At 37.5% G+C, this 14,737-nt stretch overlaps 2 protein-coding genes and 1 non-coding gene across 3 annotated transcripts; all 3 read right to left on the bottom strand.

Annotated features, from left to right (window-relative positions):
• Nucleotides 1-213: 213 nt before the first annotated feature.
• On the bottom strand, nt 214-1,967 carry LOC110745482 (cell wall integrity/stress response component-like protein). The gene has a single exon (XM_021945580.2). It carries the CDS (start codon nt 1,793-1,795, stop codon nt 464-466), a length of 1,332 nt encoding a protein of 443 aa, XP_021801272.2. The 5' UTR covers nt 1,796-1,967; the 3' UTR covers nt 214-463.
• A 5,700-nt stretch (nt 1,968-7,667) lies between these two features.
• Nucleotides 7,668-7,752, bottom strand: TRNAM-CAU (transfer RNA methionine (anticodon CAU)). The gene is given in 2 exon segments: nt 7,668-7,703; nt 7,715-7,752. It is a non-coding gene; the product is annotated as a tRNA-Met (tRNA).
• Nucleotides 7,753-8,403: 651 nt separating this feature from the next.
• On the bottom strand, nt 8,404-11,609 carry LOC110745459 (cysteine-rich receptor-like protein kinase 29). The gene is made up of 7 exons (XM_021945549.2): nt 10,629-11,609; nt 10,205-10,348; nt 9,962-10,092; nt 9,654-9,864; nt 9,290-9,527; nt 9,035-9,185; nt 8,404-8,925 (listed from the first exon to the last, which is right to left on the bottom strand). Exons 1-7 carry the CDS (start codon nt 11,431-11,433, stop codon nt 8,629-8,631), a joined length of 1,977 nt encoding a protein of 658 aa, XP_021801241.2. The 5' UTR covers nt 11,434-11,609; the 3' UTR covers nt 8,404-8,628.
• Nucleotides 11,610-14,737: the final 3,128 nt, after the last annotated feature.

Genomic DNA, 14,737 nt, shown 5'->3' on the forward strand with positions numbered 1-14,737 from the left:
ATGTTGGTTATGCTAATTGGCCAGGGAAGTGAGCCCGTCTTTTTGCATTCAAGTTCGAACGCCTCAACTTCGAATCCTCCTCCTTACAAATAGATTAATTTACAGTAAGTATATAGCATCATAACTAAATTAGTTGAGTTTAACTTAGGGCAATGCTACTACCACTTTTCGAATGCAGAATTACATGTAAATAGCAACTACATTAAAAAAAAATTGAAGCAATATGACAAGTTTGTCCCAATTGCATAATTTATTTCATAACACCATGGTTGCACTTGCTTGGCCAATGGTATTACATGCCACCAGAGCTTATGGCAGGATAAATAATAAAATCTTCCTAAATCTAAAAAAATGAAAACAAAAGCTATTATAATAAAAGAGAGGTGAAAATAGGAGGTGATTTTTCACTTTGTATACCAAGAATTTGATTGGTTTTTAACCCACTAATTTTTATTCAACAAAATTAGCTCTTCTTGCCCTCTTCACCGCCCTCTTCCAAGTACGCCTTCTTCCTCCTCTCAGCTGTAGCAAACAGGCAAATCACAAGATAACACGTGGCGTAAATCCCATGCACCTTCCAGTTGGTCTTGGGTGGCTGCCTCAGCACGGCTCTGTGAAACACCGACATATAGTAATGAAGCCCAACAGAAATGCCCACGAAGGCCTGGGCCAGGCCCAACATTTTCGAGCCCAGCCCAGAATCCGTCGAGAAAACCAGGATCAAATACATCACAAGTAGCAACAGATACAGCACGTAGCCGAGTGTCTGCAGCACCTGTAGGCAAATGTAGGTGGACTGCGAAGTAGCGTAGAAAAACTTGAGGGGCTCGAGCCCAGTGACGAGTGAGGAGAGGCAGAGGATGGAGAAGTAGATGGAGAGGTAGACTTGGATGAAGATCAAGAGCTTTTGGAGAGAGAAATAGGCTTTGATGCGGGTGAAGAGGAGAGAGACTAAGAGCAGAGGGATCAAGAGGAAGGCACAGGAGACTATGGAGGCAATTGTGGCAGCATATTTGTTGCCAACAATGGGCTTGAACTGGTTTGTCATTTGCTTGTTGGCTTTGTTGAGATAAATCTTTGAAGTGGTTGAGATTCTCTCTAAATCTGGAATCAAGGTTTGCTGGAATTTTCCAGGCAAACCAGTGAAATCTGAGACAAAATCAGTGTCATCTTCTTGATCAATCCAGCTGGGCTCAATTGGCTTTTTGGGTTTTTGTTGGGTGGGTTTCTTCTCTGTTTTTGGTGGGTTTTGGGATTGTTTTGTGGTGGTGGTGGGTTTGGTTGTTTTGTTCTTGGGAGTGCTTGGCTTGGTTAGATCTGAGATTTTCTTACTAGAAATTGAATTGGGTTTGACAGAGTTTGAGGATTTTGATGTGGAATTGAGTTTTTTGAGCTCAATATTCTTGGTGGGGGATGAGGATGTCTTGGTGGAATTGGAACTGGATTTGATAAGCTTGGTTTGGTTCTTGGAGGAGAGGTTGGGTTTGAGGAGCTTGGTTTGGTTTTTGGAGGATAGGCTAGATTTGATCAGCTTGGTCTGGTTCTTGGAGGAAGACAAGGTGGGCTTGATGAGCTTGGTTTGGTTTTTAGAGGAGAGGGAATTGGCAGGCTTGATTTTCTTAGGCTGGTCTTGATTTTTCTCTAACTCTAACATTTTCCTTGTACCAAGAGACTGTGATGAGCTCTCAAATTGAGGCTCTGAGTAGGCAGAAAGGAGAAGAGTAGAAAAGAGAAACATAATAACAAGAGAAAGCAAAAGTACCTTTCTGAAACTCAAGTACATGAGTGGAGCCATTTCTGAAACCAAGATCTCTGATGAGGGCTTCAAAGATCTAGAACTATATATATATATATATATATATACAAGACAGAGCGAGAGAGAGAGAGAGAGAGTGAAAGATTAGCAAGGATTGGATTTATATATATAGCTTGGTGGGTGTACATAGAGAGAAGTGAAGAGAGGAAGAGGGGGACTTTAATGGGAAGACAGCAAGTGATGAGGTCGGTCACATGGTGCAAGTAGGCAGTGGAGAGTGAAGGAGAGCTCTCTCTCTCTCTCTCTCTCTCTCTACAACACGCGGTTTTACCGGGGGTCCCTCTGCTGGATTACTGGGTGTGAGAGCAATTTAGTTATAAATTAAACAACTATATATATTCTTTGCTTAGTGGATTTATTATTTTAGTGTCATCCATTTCTGATATTTTGAGTTAATGACAAATTGTATTTAGACAGTGACTTCAAATTTCAATGGTCAATAATTACAATTAAAGTCTGCCCACTTTTGTTTTGTCAGTTTTTTAATTGGCCATTAGAAAGAAGAACGGGGTTATCAGAAACCTCATCCTACTTTTTGAGTTTACATGTTTTTGACTTTTTTCACCTTATCAACTTGTAAATCACAAATCTTTCAACTTTAATTTCCCATCGCTCATTTTTTAGAAAGCGTTTCTAACTCAAGTGATTAAAAGCATTTACTTTTGCACATAAGGTCCAAGGTTCGTTTTCCCCCTCTCTAAATATTGCTTGTATTCAACAAAACGACAAAACATTACTTCAAAGAAGACCACAAGCTTAAGGAGTTAGTATATATCTCAGACAACAGAGTTTGGCGTAGACTATGCTTGTTTGTTGAAATTTTTGAAAGAAAACAACAAAAACATGTTATATGGTGTGACACTAGTCTTGTGTCGACCAAAGTAGGTGAGTTTATTGTCGTCATAAATAGAACGAAGCCCCAAGTAGGCAAGTTTATTATTGTTGTAATATTGTGTTTGACCATTACAGCCACAAAGTAGGTTTAATATAACCCTTTATTATACCTCATTTAATCAGATCATAATAGAAGTTTATAAAGGGTTTGTAGCGATTACTAAAAGTGTTCTAATACTACGGCAAAATCTAAAACTAATACAAAGAAAGACTTCATTATTTTTTATGTTCCGTTAATTAGCTGATGTGATATATATATACATGTAGTTTTTAAGAACACGCATATTTAGAATTTTGTTATATGTAAATTATTTGATTCCAATGCAAAGTTCCAATAGAGAAAATCCGTTGCATAGAAGTAAATTATTTGGTTCGATCTTCCTCAGATCAGTTGTCGGTGACAAGTCCTGTTCTTTGCAATATTTAAAATTATTTTAATGGAGCCCAAAAATTCCCCATTATTATGACTTGGGAAAATCAATGCTGGGATTTTGACTTCAGTCAGTTCTTCCAAGTCCTAACCCTAATAAATAATAAATTTCAAAAAAAACAGTACCACGTCCTTCTACAGTATGGGGGCATTTGACTTGGTGCTCCACCTTAGTCTTCACAGCCGTCAGATCTGCGATCTGGGAAAGCATGGTGTGAGACCGAGGGTTGAAATAGTTGACTTCTGTGCTCCCTCCCCCTTCAAGTTGTGGTTATTTTATTAAGCTTCTCTTGCGTTAATGCTGTCCCATCTAGGACTGGGACTGGTCACTGGGGGAGAGACTCGGGGGATCAAGGATATAATTAACACTGTATGGTAGGGCCATGACACGTATGTCCCTGCATGAGGCCACGTTGTGAGTACAAGGATTGATGGGACCCAGATGTGAGTATCCTAAGTAATAGCTCCCATTGCATACCCTACCACAGTGAAATCAATTTAAACAGTTTATATGCTTCAAACGGTAAAACATTAAAAAAAAAATATACTACTTGCCTTTTTATCGGTAATGAAATACTTCTCATTCCTACGAATAACAGTTTGACACATATACAAAAAATAATTCAGTGAAAACATAAAAAGAAAAACTTTTGCACACATGTCACACTGCTATTAACAAGAATATAGGAGCTCCTTCTTACCTAATAAGAAGGGAAGTATTTTCCTTTAAATCCTGAAAATACATCACACTCTAATATTTTTAATACTCAACATAAGAATTCATAAATCATTACGAAGTTAAAGCCCTAATCCTAATTTTTTTTTTTTAATCAGTTAGTGTTGAATTTATGACATGAAATTCCTTTGATATAGACAAGATAATATAATATATTTGTTTCTTTTTTTGGTATGGAAAATTCTTGTTTCGTCCTCTTTTCATGGATTCCATTCTAGGTTTAAAACTGACCTGTGTGGGAACAAATATTAATGAACATTGACGCACAAAGTAGTCGGTGGCTATGTAATTCCTCAACTGACCTCAAGTTAATATGATATGAGAGGGATGGGACCCATGAAACAAGGGCAGGTGACTATTGTAATCATCTTGTGATTCCGAGCCACTCTTAAGGTGAGCACATCAATCATTGGCAACGTCCCATTCCTTTTTAACTAATTTCTGTAGAGATTTTTCTTCTTTTTTGTGGCTGTCCCTTGGGGATGAATGGCTGTCCCTTGGGGATGAATAATAGTGACTTTTTATGCATTTTCATGAAAGTTTCTCCTAAATTCTCTCTAACCATTACTACTATAACAATCGAGGGCAAAGCTAGAAATTTACTCCGGATTAGGTTATAATTTTTTTCTTCGGTCTATTATGTGTGAGTGATGACTGAGTGCTTTTGTATAAGGAGTTATTCGGATGCAGTCGAGCAGTGGCGTAGCCAAGAATTCTCTCAAGGAGTGTCAACATTATTAGCCAAGATAAATGGAAAAGCCATACCACCACTAGACTTGAACTAGGATGGTTTAGAGGAGAAGAAAAATGCATACAAGGATGTGCCATGAGAATAAAACTATGAGATAATAGATTAATAACCTAAAATCTTAAGTATCCATTGTTTTTCTACATAAATATTTTAGAATAAGTTCAATTATATAAGAAAACTTTGATAGTTGTTGTTCCAAAACTATTTAATGGGTTTTAAGACAATATTGGAAGATGTTGCTAATTAAACTGAACATGAATAAAAACACTTACTTGGTAGAAGGTCAAACCAGTTGCTCTACCACCCACTTCCATATGCTTCATCAAGGGTGGAATCATGAATTTTTCAACGGGTGGGCTAGCTAAAGTTATTAGCTTAAAATTTAATGATTATTTTTTTTGGTACGTATACTTACAATTTCTATAGTCTTTGTAGAAATAAAAGTAAACATTAAATCATATAAACCACGCTAGTTCATAGCTCCATAAACTAATTTTCAATAAGTTTTAACATAAACCAAATAGGGTTTAACATCATAGTGGATTAGGCTTTTTACCTAGATTGACCTTAGTTCCTTCATGCATTCATATCATACATGAAAAATTGTTTTATGTAAAAATATTGACTAAGTATGAAAAATGAGTTTTTGGAATAATCATTTTCTGAAGATAATTTTTGGCGGCTTTTATTCCTCACACATCAAATAAGAACACTTGATTTTATGGGATTTTAGTATGAAGTATATATTGACTTAATGAGCCATCATTTTTAGCCTAAATCGTATTTTACACTAAAACCGATTTTTCATATTTTGATTTGGTGGGAATTTGATTTTCTAGTATTTTTATTTGAATCCAAATGGGGGGTACTTCCTTATTTACATTGTAAACTTAAGTAAATGGAGTAATATAAAAATAAATAAAAGTAAAATGACAAAGACATTTACTTAAATGTTGAAAGTGGAAATAAGGTAATATGTACACTGTTACCATTGGGTCAGAAGGGTTAATAAGGTAATCTGTACACTGTTACCATTGGGTCAGAAGGGTCATATGACCCTCCTAGGCCTTAATTGGCTCCGCCCCTGCAGTCGAGCCAATTCTTGCTGGGATGAGGTTGAATAATTTTCAATTCATAGAATGAATTTCTTAAAAAATTAACACCAAATTGCTATATTCTGTGGTACTTTTTACATCAATTAATAACTTACACATCACTTTCACATAATGTGATTACAAATATAGTATCAAATAGAGTCCCTTTCGACGTTATTGCAGTCTTCAAAAGTTTCAATGTGCCTAACCTCTTGACCACAAAAACTTCGGTCCTTGAGCGGGATACATTAATGGTAGAGCCTAACCTCTTGAAAACAACAAGAAAAAAAGTATGATACTTTCGCGCCCTATGTACACATGACTTTTTCTCTTTTGACATGGGAGGGGTAATGCTTCTATTTTGAATTCATGATTCAAATATGAGAATTGGCTAAGACAAGAGGGTCAGTTATCCACTACAAGAAAAAATAATTAATAGTCACTTTTATTCGTGGCACAAGAGGATGGCTTACGAGTATTTGTGTTCATTATTTTTAGTCACCTTATCATGTGCCACGGATGTCAGTGACTATATATAATGTTGTTTTCTTCTACTACCACGTGGATGTTTTAAGGTTGATGATTAGTGGATTAGGTATCTACAATTTGGTATAATCCCATTCTAAGAAAATTGAATCTCACCTTCTTTTAAATATAGGAGCCTGTTGAAATTAAAGTAGACAATAGAGAAGTATTTGCAGACTAATCCCAATTTCTCCAATTTTACATTATTAAAGATTTTTTTTTGAAACAATTGATTTTGGGGAGTAGGAAATCAAACATAGGATTTCGGGTGTTATAAATGCTCTTAATCACTTAAGTTACAAGTCCTTTGCAAAGAATTGATCTCATTAAATATCACATAATGGTTTCCAAGAAAAAATGACATAAAAATCATTAATATTTGAATAAGAGACGATATTTTCCTTAGTATAAACAAAAAGTAAGCCCGCAATAATATTTGATTAGATTTCAAGTGCATTATATGAAGGCCTAATTTGAGATTGTTGTCACTTTTTAAAAATGTTGCTTTGTTGTAATTTGAAAATAATCAGCTCTAAAGTAAAACTGTTTCATATTTGGTAAACAATATTTTTAAAATGCAGTTAGTATAAAAAACAATGTCAAAACTATTTGGTAAGTTTTAATATAGAACTGTTGTAATTGTGGATAATGATTAAAATGGACATGATGTTGAAAGTGTTATGTGCTAATCATGTGGTGGTGGAGGTGGATATGGTGATGACACCTTGGCCCATTTGTGCTTCCACTCCTCGTTCCATACCATTTCAATCCCATGACAACTCTTATTCCCAACAACTAGACATCAAGCTTCCCACTGGATGCTTTCGAGGGAACATTTCTTGGATTGATCACATGAAGAAAGACATGTGAAAAAGGCCATGCAAAAGCAAAGCAACTAAAGGAACAAAGGATAAAAAAGTGAAAGGCCACTACTTTTTTTGTTCCCTTCTTTTTTCATCTTTTTGTACATGGATCAAAATATGGCCCTCTTTTCATGCGCTAAAGTGGGTCATATGCCTTCTCATTATTTAGTTGTCTATGCAAGCCCATGTGATTTTATATAACAGAAGGTTACAAAGAACTGGAGGGACTTCCTGCGGAAAGGCTAGAATGAGGAGGTTATTTGAGGAGGTGAAATTTCACCATCAATAACCAAAAACAAAGTACATGGGGGGTGCATTGGGGGGTCCACACCCCTTTTGATGGTGAGATGGGCCTCCTCACATAACCTCCTCAAATTAGCTCCTTATTATAGAAGCTCCCGGCTTCCTGGGTTCCTGGACTCCAGGAATCCCAAAATGCCCACAATTAAATTCTCCTTTCCCATTTCTTAAAGTGCCATGTCCAAAATGGTAAAAGCAAACCACTTCTTTATGTAATTAGGTGGGTGAAAAATTTAATTTAAAATTGTAAAAGATTGATGGGGTGAGAGAGGCTCGAACTCTCGACCTCAGGATAACTCAGAAGCTATGAGACCTACGCGCTAGCCAACTGCGCCACCACCCCGATGTTGATAATTACCTTGACTCTTTATATATTAACGTAGGCAGTCAACACAGTAATAAAATAATAACTTTTCATATAGGGTCTCTGATATTTTACATTATCTTAGATACTAACAATGAAAAAAAAGGACAAAGTAGATCAAGGATATGTACTTGTTAGCTGCTGGACTGTTCCAGGAAGTGAAGCATCCCATAACGAACAAGACCAGCCCATGCCTCAGCCTGAATGATGACTTGTTAGTTGCTGGAATGTTCCAGGAAGTGAAGCATCCCACAATGAACAAGACCAGCCCATGCCTCAGCCTGAATGATGACTCATCAGGCAACACCAGCAACAAAACAGCTGCTAAAGACGGTCTCCCCTGCCCTCCAAGTATTTAGCTTCATCTTTCCAGCTAGAAGGAATGGACGCGTGTTAGGCTCTACCTATGTCCTTGTTCATGTAGCTCCTTTAGTTGTTTTATCTTTGGCACTAGCAGTGTTTTGCTTTTGGCCCCAGTTAAATTTGGTTGGTTTCTAACCTTAGGCACCATGCTGTTTCCCTTTGTGGCTGGGCCCTCTTGATCTGTAGCTTTGTAGCGGTTTCTTTGCCGTATATTGAATGCAACACTTCAGTTCAAAAAAAGGAATGGTTGAACCGGACGTCATCAGCAATGTTATTCTATATGCATGAATCATCGCAAAAACTAGATATTCATTATACAGAAGTGTCATACAAATATAATAAATTACACTCTGGTTTGATTCACATTGATCCAGATCCTGAAAATCAACAGACTTGGATAATTTTCTCCACAAATCCATCAGAAGTAAATGCTTTGCTATATAGCACTTCCTCTGTTATTGTATCAAGAATGTGGAGTCTCATATTCCATTACTAGCGCGGATGTGGTTCAGTAAAAGTCTCATATTCCATTACTATGACAGAGTTACTCTTGGATCGATCTGACCTTGTTGCCCCTGAATTATATTCAGATTGGGAGGGCACTGGGAGAGTGGAGGAGTAGCTATTCATCATGAGAATAACAGAAGCCATGGTTGGCCTATCAGCTACATTTTCTTGCACACATAATAATCCAATGTGGATGCATCTCATTATTTCATTTTTTGAACCAGTCTTCAATGTAGGATCTATTAGATTTGAAGCTGTCCCTTCCCTCCAACTTCTCCAGGCCTGCAATGATTTGTGAATTTGCAGAAATGATCAGAGATAAGTTTCCTTTCTTTAATTCGTTGCACTAAATTGTATTGAGATTTAAAACCTATATTATATTTTCACTTACGAAGCTTAGAAGATCCTCCAAATTTTCTCCATGCCGGATGCCAATATTTTTTTGTCCACTGACTATCTCTAGAACTAACACACCAAAACTGAAGACATCAGACTTAACAGAAAAGTACCCATGCATTGCATACTCTGGAGCCATATACCCACTGCATATCAACTAAAAGAATGTCATCGTTCACCAACACATATGGAAAGGAAATTGTTGACATAACAAACATAAGCCCACAGGCAGTTGAGTGCATATTCTTACTAGGTCCCAACAATTCTACTAGTATTGCCTTCCGTTTGATCAGGCACGAACAACCTTGCCATGCCAAAATCTGAAATTTTGGGGTTCATTTCTGCATCTATCAAGATGTTACTAGCTTTGAGATCACGATGAATAATTCTAAGGCGAGAGTCTTCGTGGAGGTAAAGGAGGCCTCGAGCAGTGCCTACTATGATTTTGTAGCGCCTCTCCCAATCTAGTTGTGCTCGCTTTGTTGGGTCTGCAAATATATTAATGCAAAATCAAGACTTCAATTACAATGTTTTCTTGCATACATGTTTCACAATTGGAATTCTATAATAAACATTCAAAGTCAAACGAAAACAATGCATAATTCCAGACATACCAAATATGATGTGATCGAGACTTGCATTAGGGACAAATTCATAGACAAGAAGCCTTTCACTTCCTTCTAAGCAGAAACCTAAGAGTCTAACTAAATTCCGGTGCTGAAGTTTAGCTAATAATAAGACCTCATTTTTGAATTCTAAATCTCCTTGCCCAGAATTTGTGGAGAGTCTTTTTACAGCTATATCTTCTCCATTGAGAAGCCTACCCTGAAAAAATATATAGTTACGGAATGAAAAAACAGAAATGATATAAGTGGCATTCAAGAAATATCAAAGTTATAAGTTCTTGTTAACTTGTCATTACCCTGTAAACAGATCCAAATCCCCCCTGTCCAAGTTTATTTGCTTCAGAAAAGTCATCTGTGGAAACTCTAATGGTGGCCAAGTCAAATTGCAAGGATTCTACAGATCCAATTTCATCTGTATCGTCGCTGCCTGAGGAACAATTTAAATTCTAAAAATTCCTATAAAAGTAGTAGTACTTGGCTTCCTCCCTATCAAATGGAATAATATGATTAATTAATGTTCACTAGAGTTGCGTCCTTACCTGGAATTAACTTCCTAGTTTCAAGTTTTTTCTTTGTCCTCCTTACTCTTAAACAAATGCAGAAGTATATAACTATTAGTACCATAGAAACAACAATTGGCACAACAATAATTATGACAGTCTGAGATCTGTTACTCTTCGATCCTGCAAAAATCGGAAATCTCATTGGCATTAATTTGAATACATACATACATACATCTGTATATGAACCTAACAAAATATGCATTAGAAATCTCTTCGACCCAAAATTGTTATAGTGTCAATGGTAGCAATGGTCCCTGAACTTGTACACGAGACAACTACATCAACTGAAAATTGAATTGAGGGACTAAAATGTAACTCATCTACAAATTCCTGGACAATTGCTCTAGTTAAGCCAACTTTATTTCTTCAAAGCATAATATATTGGGATATATATACCTACCTCCTGTACTGGTTGGCGGCGGAGGAGACGGCAATGGTCGGACAGTTGTAGGGTCAACGAAGGGATAGGTCTCATACCTAACATCACAGCTGGGTTTAACAATTATACCACCTGGTTGATTCCCCGGAAAATATCTTTGGATATCTCCCAAAGAAGTACCCAAGCAATTACTGCAGAGCATCTCGGTCAAATCCGGCGTACACTGCGCAAGTCCATAGATTGTTTGGAAGCTGGGAGTGGTTGCGCTCCCTACCGCAAATTTTCGAAGTGAACCGTTCCCTGCAGCTTGACCCCTTAGGTCCTCCAGTAGCCCCCTCAGCTCGTAAAATAACCCGCCGACGACGACGGAGGAGGACATGTTCTGTACGTTATACAGCCGGAAAGCAGGGGAAGTTTCCATGACTCCGTGGATGTAGCGGTTGGTGTAGCGAAGGTTGCACTGATCACCTGCGCCGAAAGCTTCCTTTTGATTGGGACAGGACTGTGTGAGCAATTGTGCGGTGTCGTTGAGGCAGCCACGGCAACTGTCCACCGTGGCATCCCCTCGACATAGCCCGATTGCGTAAACCTGGTCGTGGTTTTCCCCGTAGGATGAGTTGTAGAAGCCGTACCCATTGCCGTTGTTGGAGGGGGAAGAAAGAGAAGAGAGAAGGGTGTTGAGGTTTGTGTGGTAGGTACTGTTGGTGGTGTAGTTGCCTTTATCGTTGGAACACGATATCTGAGCAAGGGATTGAGGGCTGATCATGAGGAACAAAACGGGAGAAAGGAAGAACAGAAATCTTAAGGAGAACATTAATGGCGCCATTCTGATGATGATTAGATGTACAATGAAAACTCTTACATCTACAACAATTAGTGAAAAGTGGAAGAATAGTTGTCTGTCTGATGATTACATCTACAACAATATTAGAAGAAGTCTCAAATTTAAGTTCTCTTGTTGTGATTTTTGATGAGGCGGGACTGGTTCTTCTTGTGATTTTTGATGAGGACTAATTGGAGATTTCAAATAAATAAAACAATTGAATATTGGAAGGGGGAGTGCATGGTTGACCTCAAGGCAAGGAGATATTGCGAGGAATTTTCTACTGTGGACGGACTGCTTTTTTCTTTACCAACCTTAATTAAGGGGGTATCCTGGTCAAAGGAATGGAAACTTCTAAAAATGAAAAAAAGATAAAAATGTTCCATAAAGCATATGTAATTAATGAATTTGGTAATTCATAAAGTTGAAACTCAATCCAGCTTTTTCTTCTTTTTTGCTTTTGCAATTTATGATTCTGGTCTCTATAATTTGGCAAAATCTGACGTTGGTGTTGGTACATTAAATTTCAATTTTGGTGGAAAATTAAAAATCATTTAGTGCTGCATCAAATATTTGACTAGAATTATAAATTATGATCTCATCCGACCATATAATATTGCCTACTAAATTGGCCCTAAAAGAAAGCTACTTCACAACAATATGAGTCTAGCCACAACAAAAGTATCAAATTCATTGAGAACATATATCGTCATCGCTGTCCATGTAAATCAAACTTGAGACCTCCTCTAGCTAAAATTACTACTAAAACAAAGACTAGTTAGTAGCCCAAAGTTTCTTTCAAGTTTAGAAATTATCATAGCTCTGTTCTGTGAGCAGATCCGGAACATCTTGTAAAATAACATCAATTTCGATTCCCATCACCCATCTAAATTTACAGAGTTTACAAGCTAAATTTACAAAGAACTTGTAGACTACTCCAAATCAATTACAATCAATATAAACAAGGAAACTAAAACTAACTTTCCTAATTCTTAACACCCATGTTCTTATGAGAACTAGGTGCAATTGTCAGTTACAAGAACCGACATACCTTATGCAAAAGGGAATCCAGCAACTGAAGACTTTAATAACTTATATAATATTATAGCCTGGTTATTGATTGAAATGGTTCCTTAATTTTTGCTCCAATCTCATTTTAGTCCACCAACTAAAATTTTCATTTCAATAGTCCTCCAATTCTCTATTTAGTATCAAAATGGTCCTACTGTCAAAGTCTGTCACTTTTGCCATTAAATTCAGGGGTAAAAGTGTCTCTATGAATTAAAATAGTAATATATAATAAAAAATTAAAGAAAACTATTATAAAACATAGAAAATTTTAAAACATTGAATCTCACCAGCCACATGGCTTTTTTTTTTTTTTGGTGAGATTGACCTAAAAATTAATAACAAATTTCTGTATTGTTTAAATTAATTAAAAATTTTAAAATCAGATAAATACAAAAATAAAATAACAATTTTTTTAAAAGAGTAAACGAACCCAGATTTATACAAAAACACTGCCTCGCATCCCAACTCCGCAACCTCCCCCCTCTCAGCCTTCCCCCACACACCCCTCTACTCTTTCTCCCTCACGACCTGACCATCCCATCCCAACCCGCAACCCACAGCCCTAGCCCCAAGCCCCAAGATTCTAATTCAGGCAAAAAATTGAGGAAATGATATCGCCCAAAACTCAAGAGCGAGGGATGCTAAACACACTATTTCTTTGATTTGGTTTTCATCCAATCTATCCCCAAAGGACATCAAAACCAACAAGCAAAACATGGCGTATTGCAAATGCTCGACCACTCTGACACTTTTGGGTTAGGATTGAGAATTTGTTTCAAGCCAGTCCCCTAGGATGTTGAGAACCCATTTGCAGGCCCCACTAGGTGAGGTTGCGGCTAAAGAGGCGCCACGTGGGACCGTAGACGGTAGAGTCATGTTGTGTTTGTTGCTGCTTATGTTCTCGTAGAGGAGAAAAAAAAACAGAGTGGAGGTAGGGGAAGGGGGTAGAAGGGGAGAGGGAGAGCAGAGAGCTGAGATGGGCTTTACTTTATTAATATTTTAGTTTAGGGTTAATTACTGTAGACGTCCGTCAACTATGGCCCCAGTTGCAATTGGGTCCGTGAACTAAATTTTGTGGCAATTTCGTACTTTAATTTGACAAGAGGGTGCAATTAGGTCCTGCCGTCCAATTCTATCAAGTTGTCCATCAAAATGAGGGGTAAAAACGTCCTTTCGAGTCTGAAGACTCTCCTTCGAATCTGAACACTCGCCTTAAACCCTTGGCTTCGACCCCCAAATGAAGACTGAAGAACTGAAGACCTGAGAAGGGGCTGCGAGGGAAGGAAAAATATCGGAGAGTTCAACAGATTCAAATAGCAGGCGTCGTTACTGCGAGTGTGGGTCGGAAATCAAATGGTGGACTTCATGGACAGATCTGAATCCCGGAAGAAGATTTGAGGCATGTTGCAATAATCGGGTAAGTTTTTGTTTGAATTGCATAACGGTTAATTGGTGTTTCGTTTTTTCGCATGGTTGGAGAAAGAAATTGGTGGTTTTTTGGGTCTGAAATTGGTGTTTCGTTTTGTTTGAATTGCAGAACAGTAAGAGGGGGTTGCATTTTTTCGAATGGGTGGAGAAAGAAACATGCGCACGAGGAAAGGAAATCTTGCCTGGGTTACTTAGGAGAGTAAGAGCAATGTAGGACGAATTGAGAGCAACGGCGGAGAATTTCAGAAAGATGGAAGAAGAGAAGAATAAATTAGAGCAAAAACTGAGAGAAGAGGAAGAAGAAATCAAGATTTTGAAAAAACAGAATCTGGGAATGGGTCAACAAGTTGTTGTATTAGAAGGGGAAATTTTGAGTTATCGACAAAGACGAAGGTGGTTCTGGGTTGTTGTTCTGTTTTGTTTAATAATTGTGATATTGTTCATCAATATGGATGATTTGGTAGTCTAGAAATGGCAGAAAATGGGCATAATGTTGTATATACTCTTGAACAGCTTTTGATGGTAGTGCAGATATGGGCAGAAACCTGGGCTAAGGTTATTTTGTGCCTATTTGGCAATGTATCAGATTTTTGCTATATAAGCTGATTTTGTGCCGAATTGGCAGTGTATACCAAATGAACAGGGGCACATTACATACAATCCAAAAGGCTTCAATTACCAATTAACATTCACCAACTGCACATTACATACAATCCAAAATACACCTGAACATTACATAGAATAGGCAAAAGAGCCTTCAAAATAACATTACCAAATAGCATACTTGAGTTTATAATTGTTCACAAAA

Source organism: Prunus avium, chromosome 6 (genome assembly GCF_965620075.1).
Source record: "Prunus avium chromosome 6, drPruAviu1.hap1.1, whole genome shotgun sequence".
Classification (NCBI taxonomy): Eukaryota; Viridiplantae; Streptophyta; class Magnoliopsida; order Rosales; family Rosaceae; genus Prunus; species Prunus avium.

Bases quoted from the DNA above. Each gene is read 5' to 3' on its own strand.
- LOC110745482 (XM_021945580.2), bottom strand. From the start codon at position 1,795: ATGGCTCCACTCATGTACTTGAGTTTCAGAAAGGTACTTTTGCTTTCT.
- LOC110745459 (XM_021945549.2), bottom strand. From the start codon at position 11,433: ATGGCGCCATTAATGTTCTCCTTAAGATTTCTGTTCTTCCTTTCTCCC. The intron at 10,349-10,628 runs GTAGGTATATAT...CGATTTTTGCAG, and splicing joins GCCGCCAACCAGTACAGGAG to GATCGAAGAGTAACAGATCT. The intron at 9,528-9,653 runs GTATGTCTGGAA...ATATATTTGCAG, and splicing joins TCTCGATCACATCATATTTG to ACCCAACAAAGCGAGCACAA.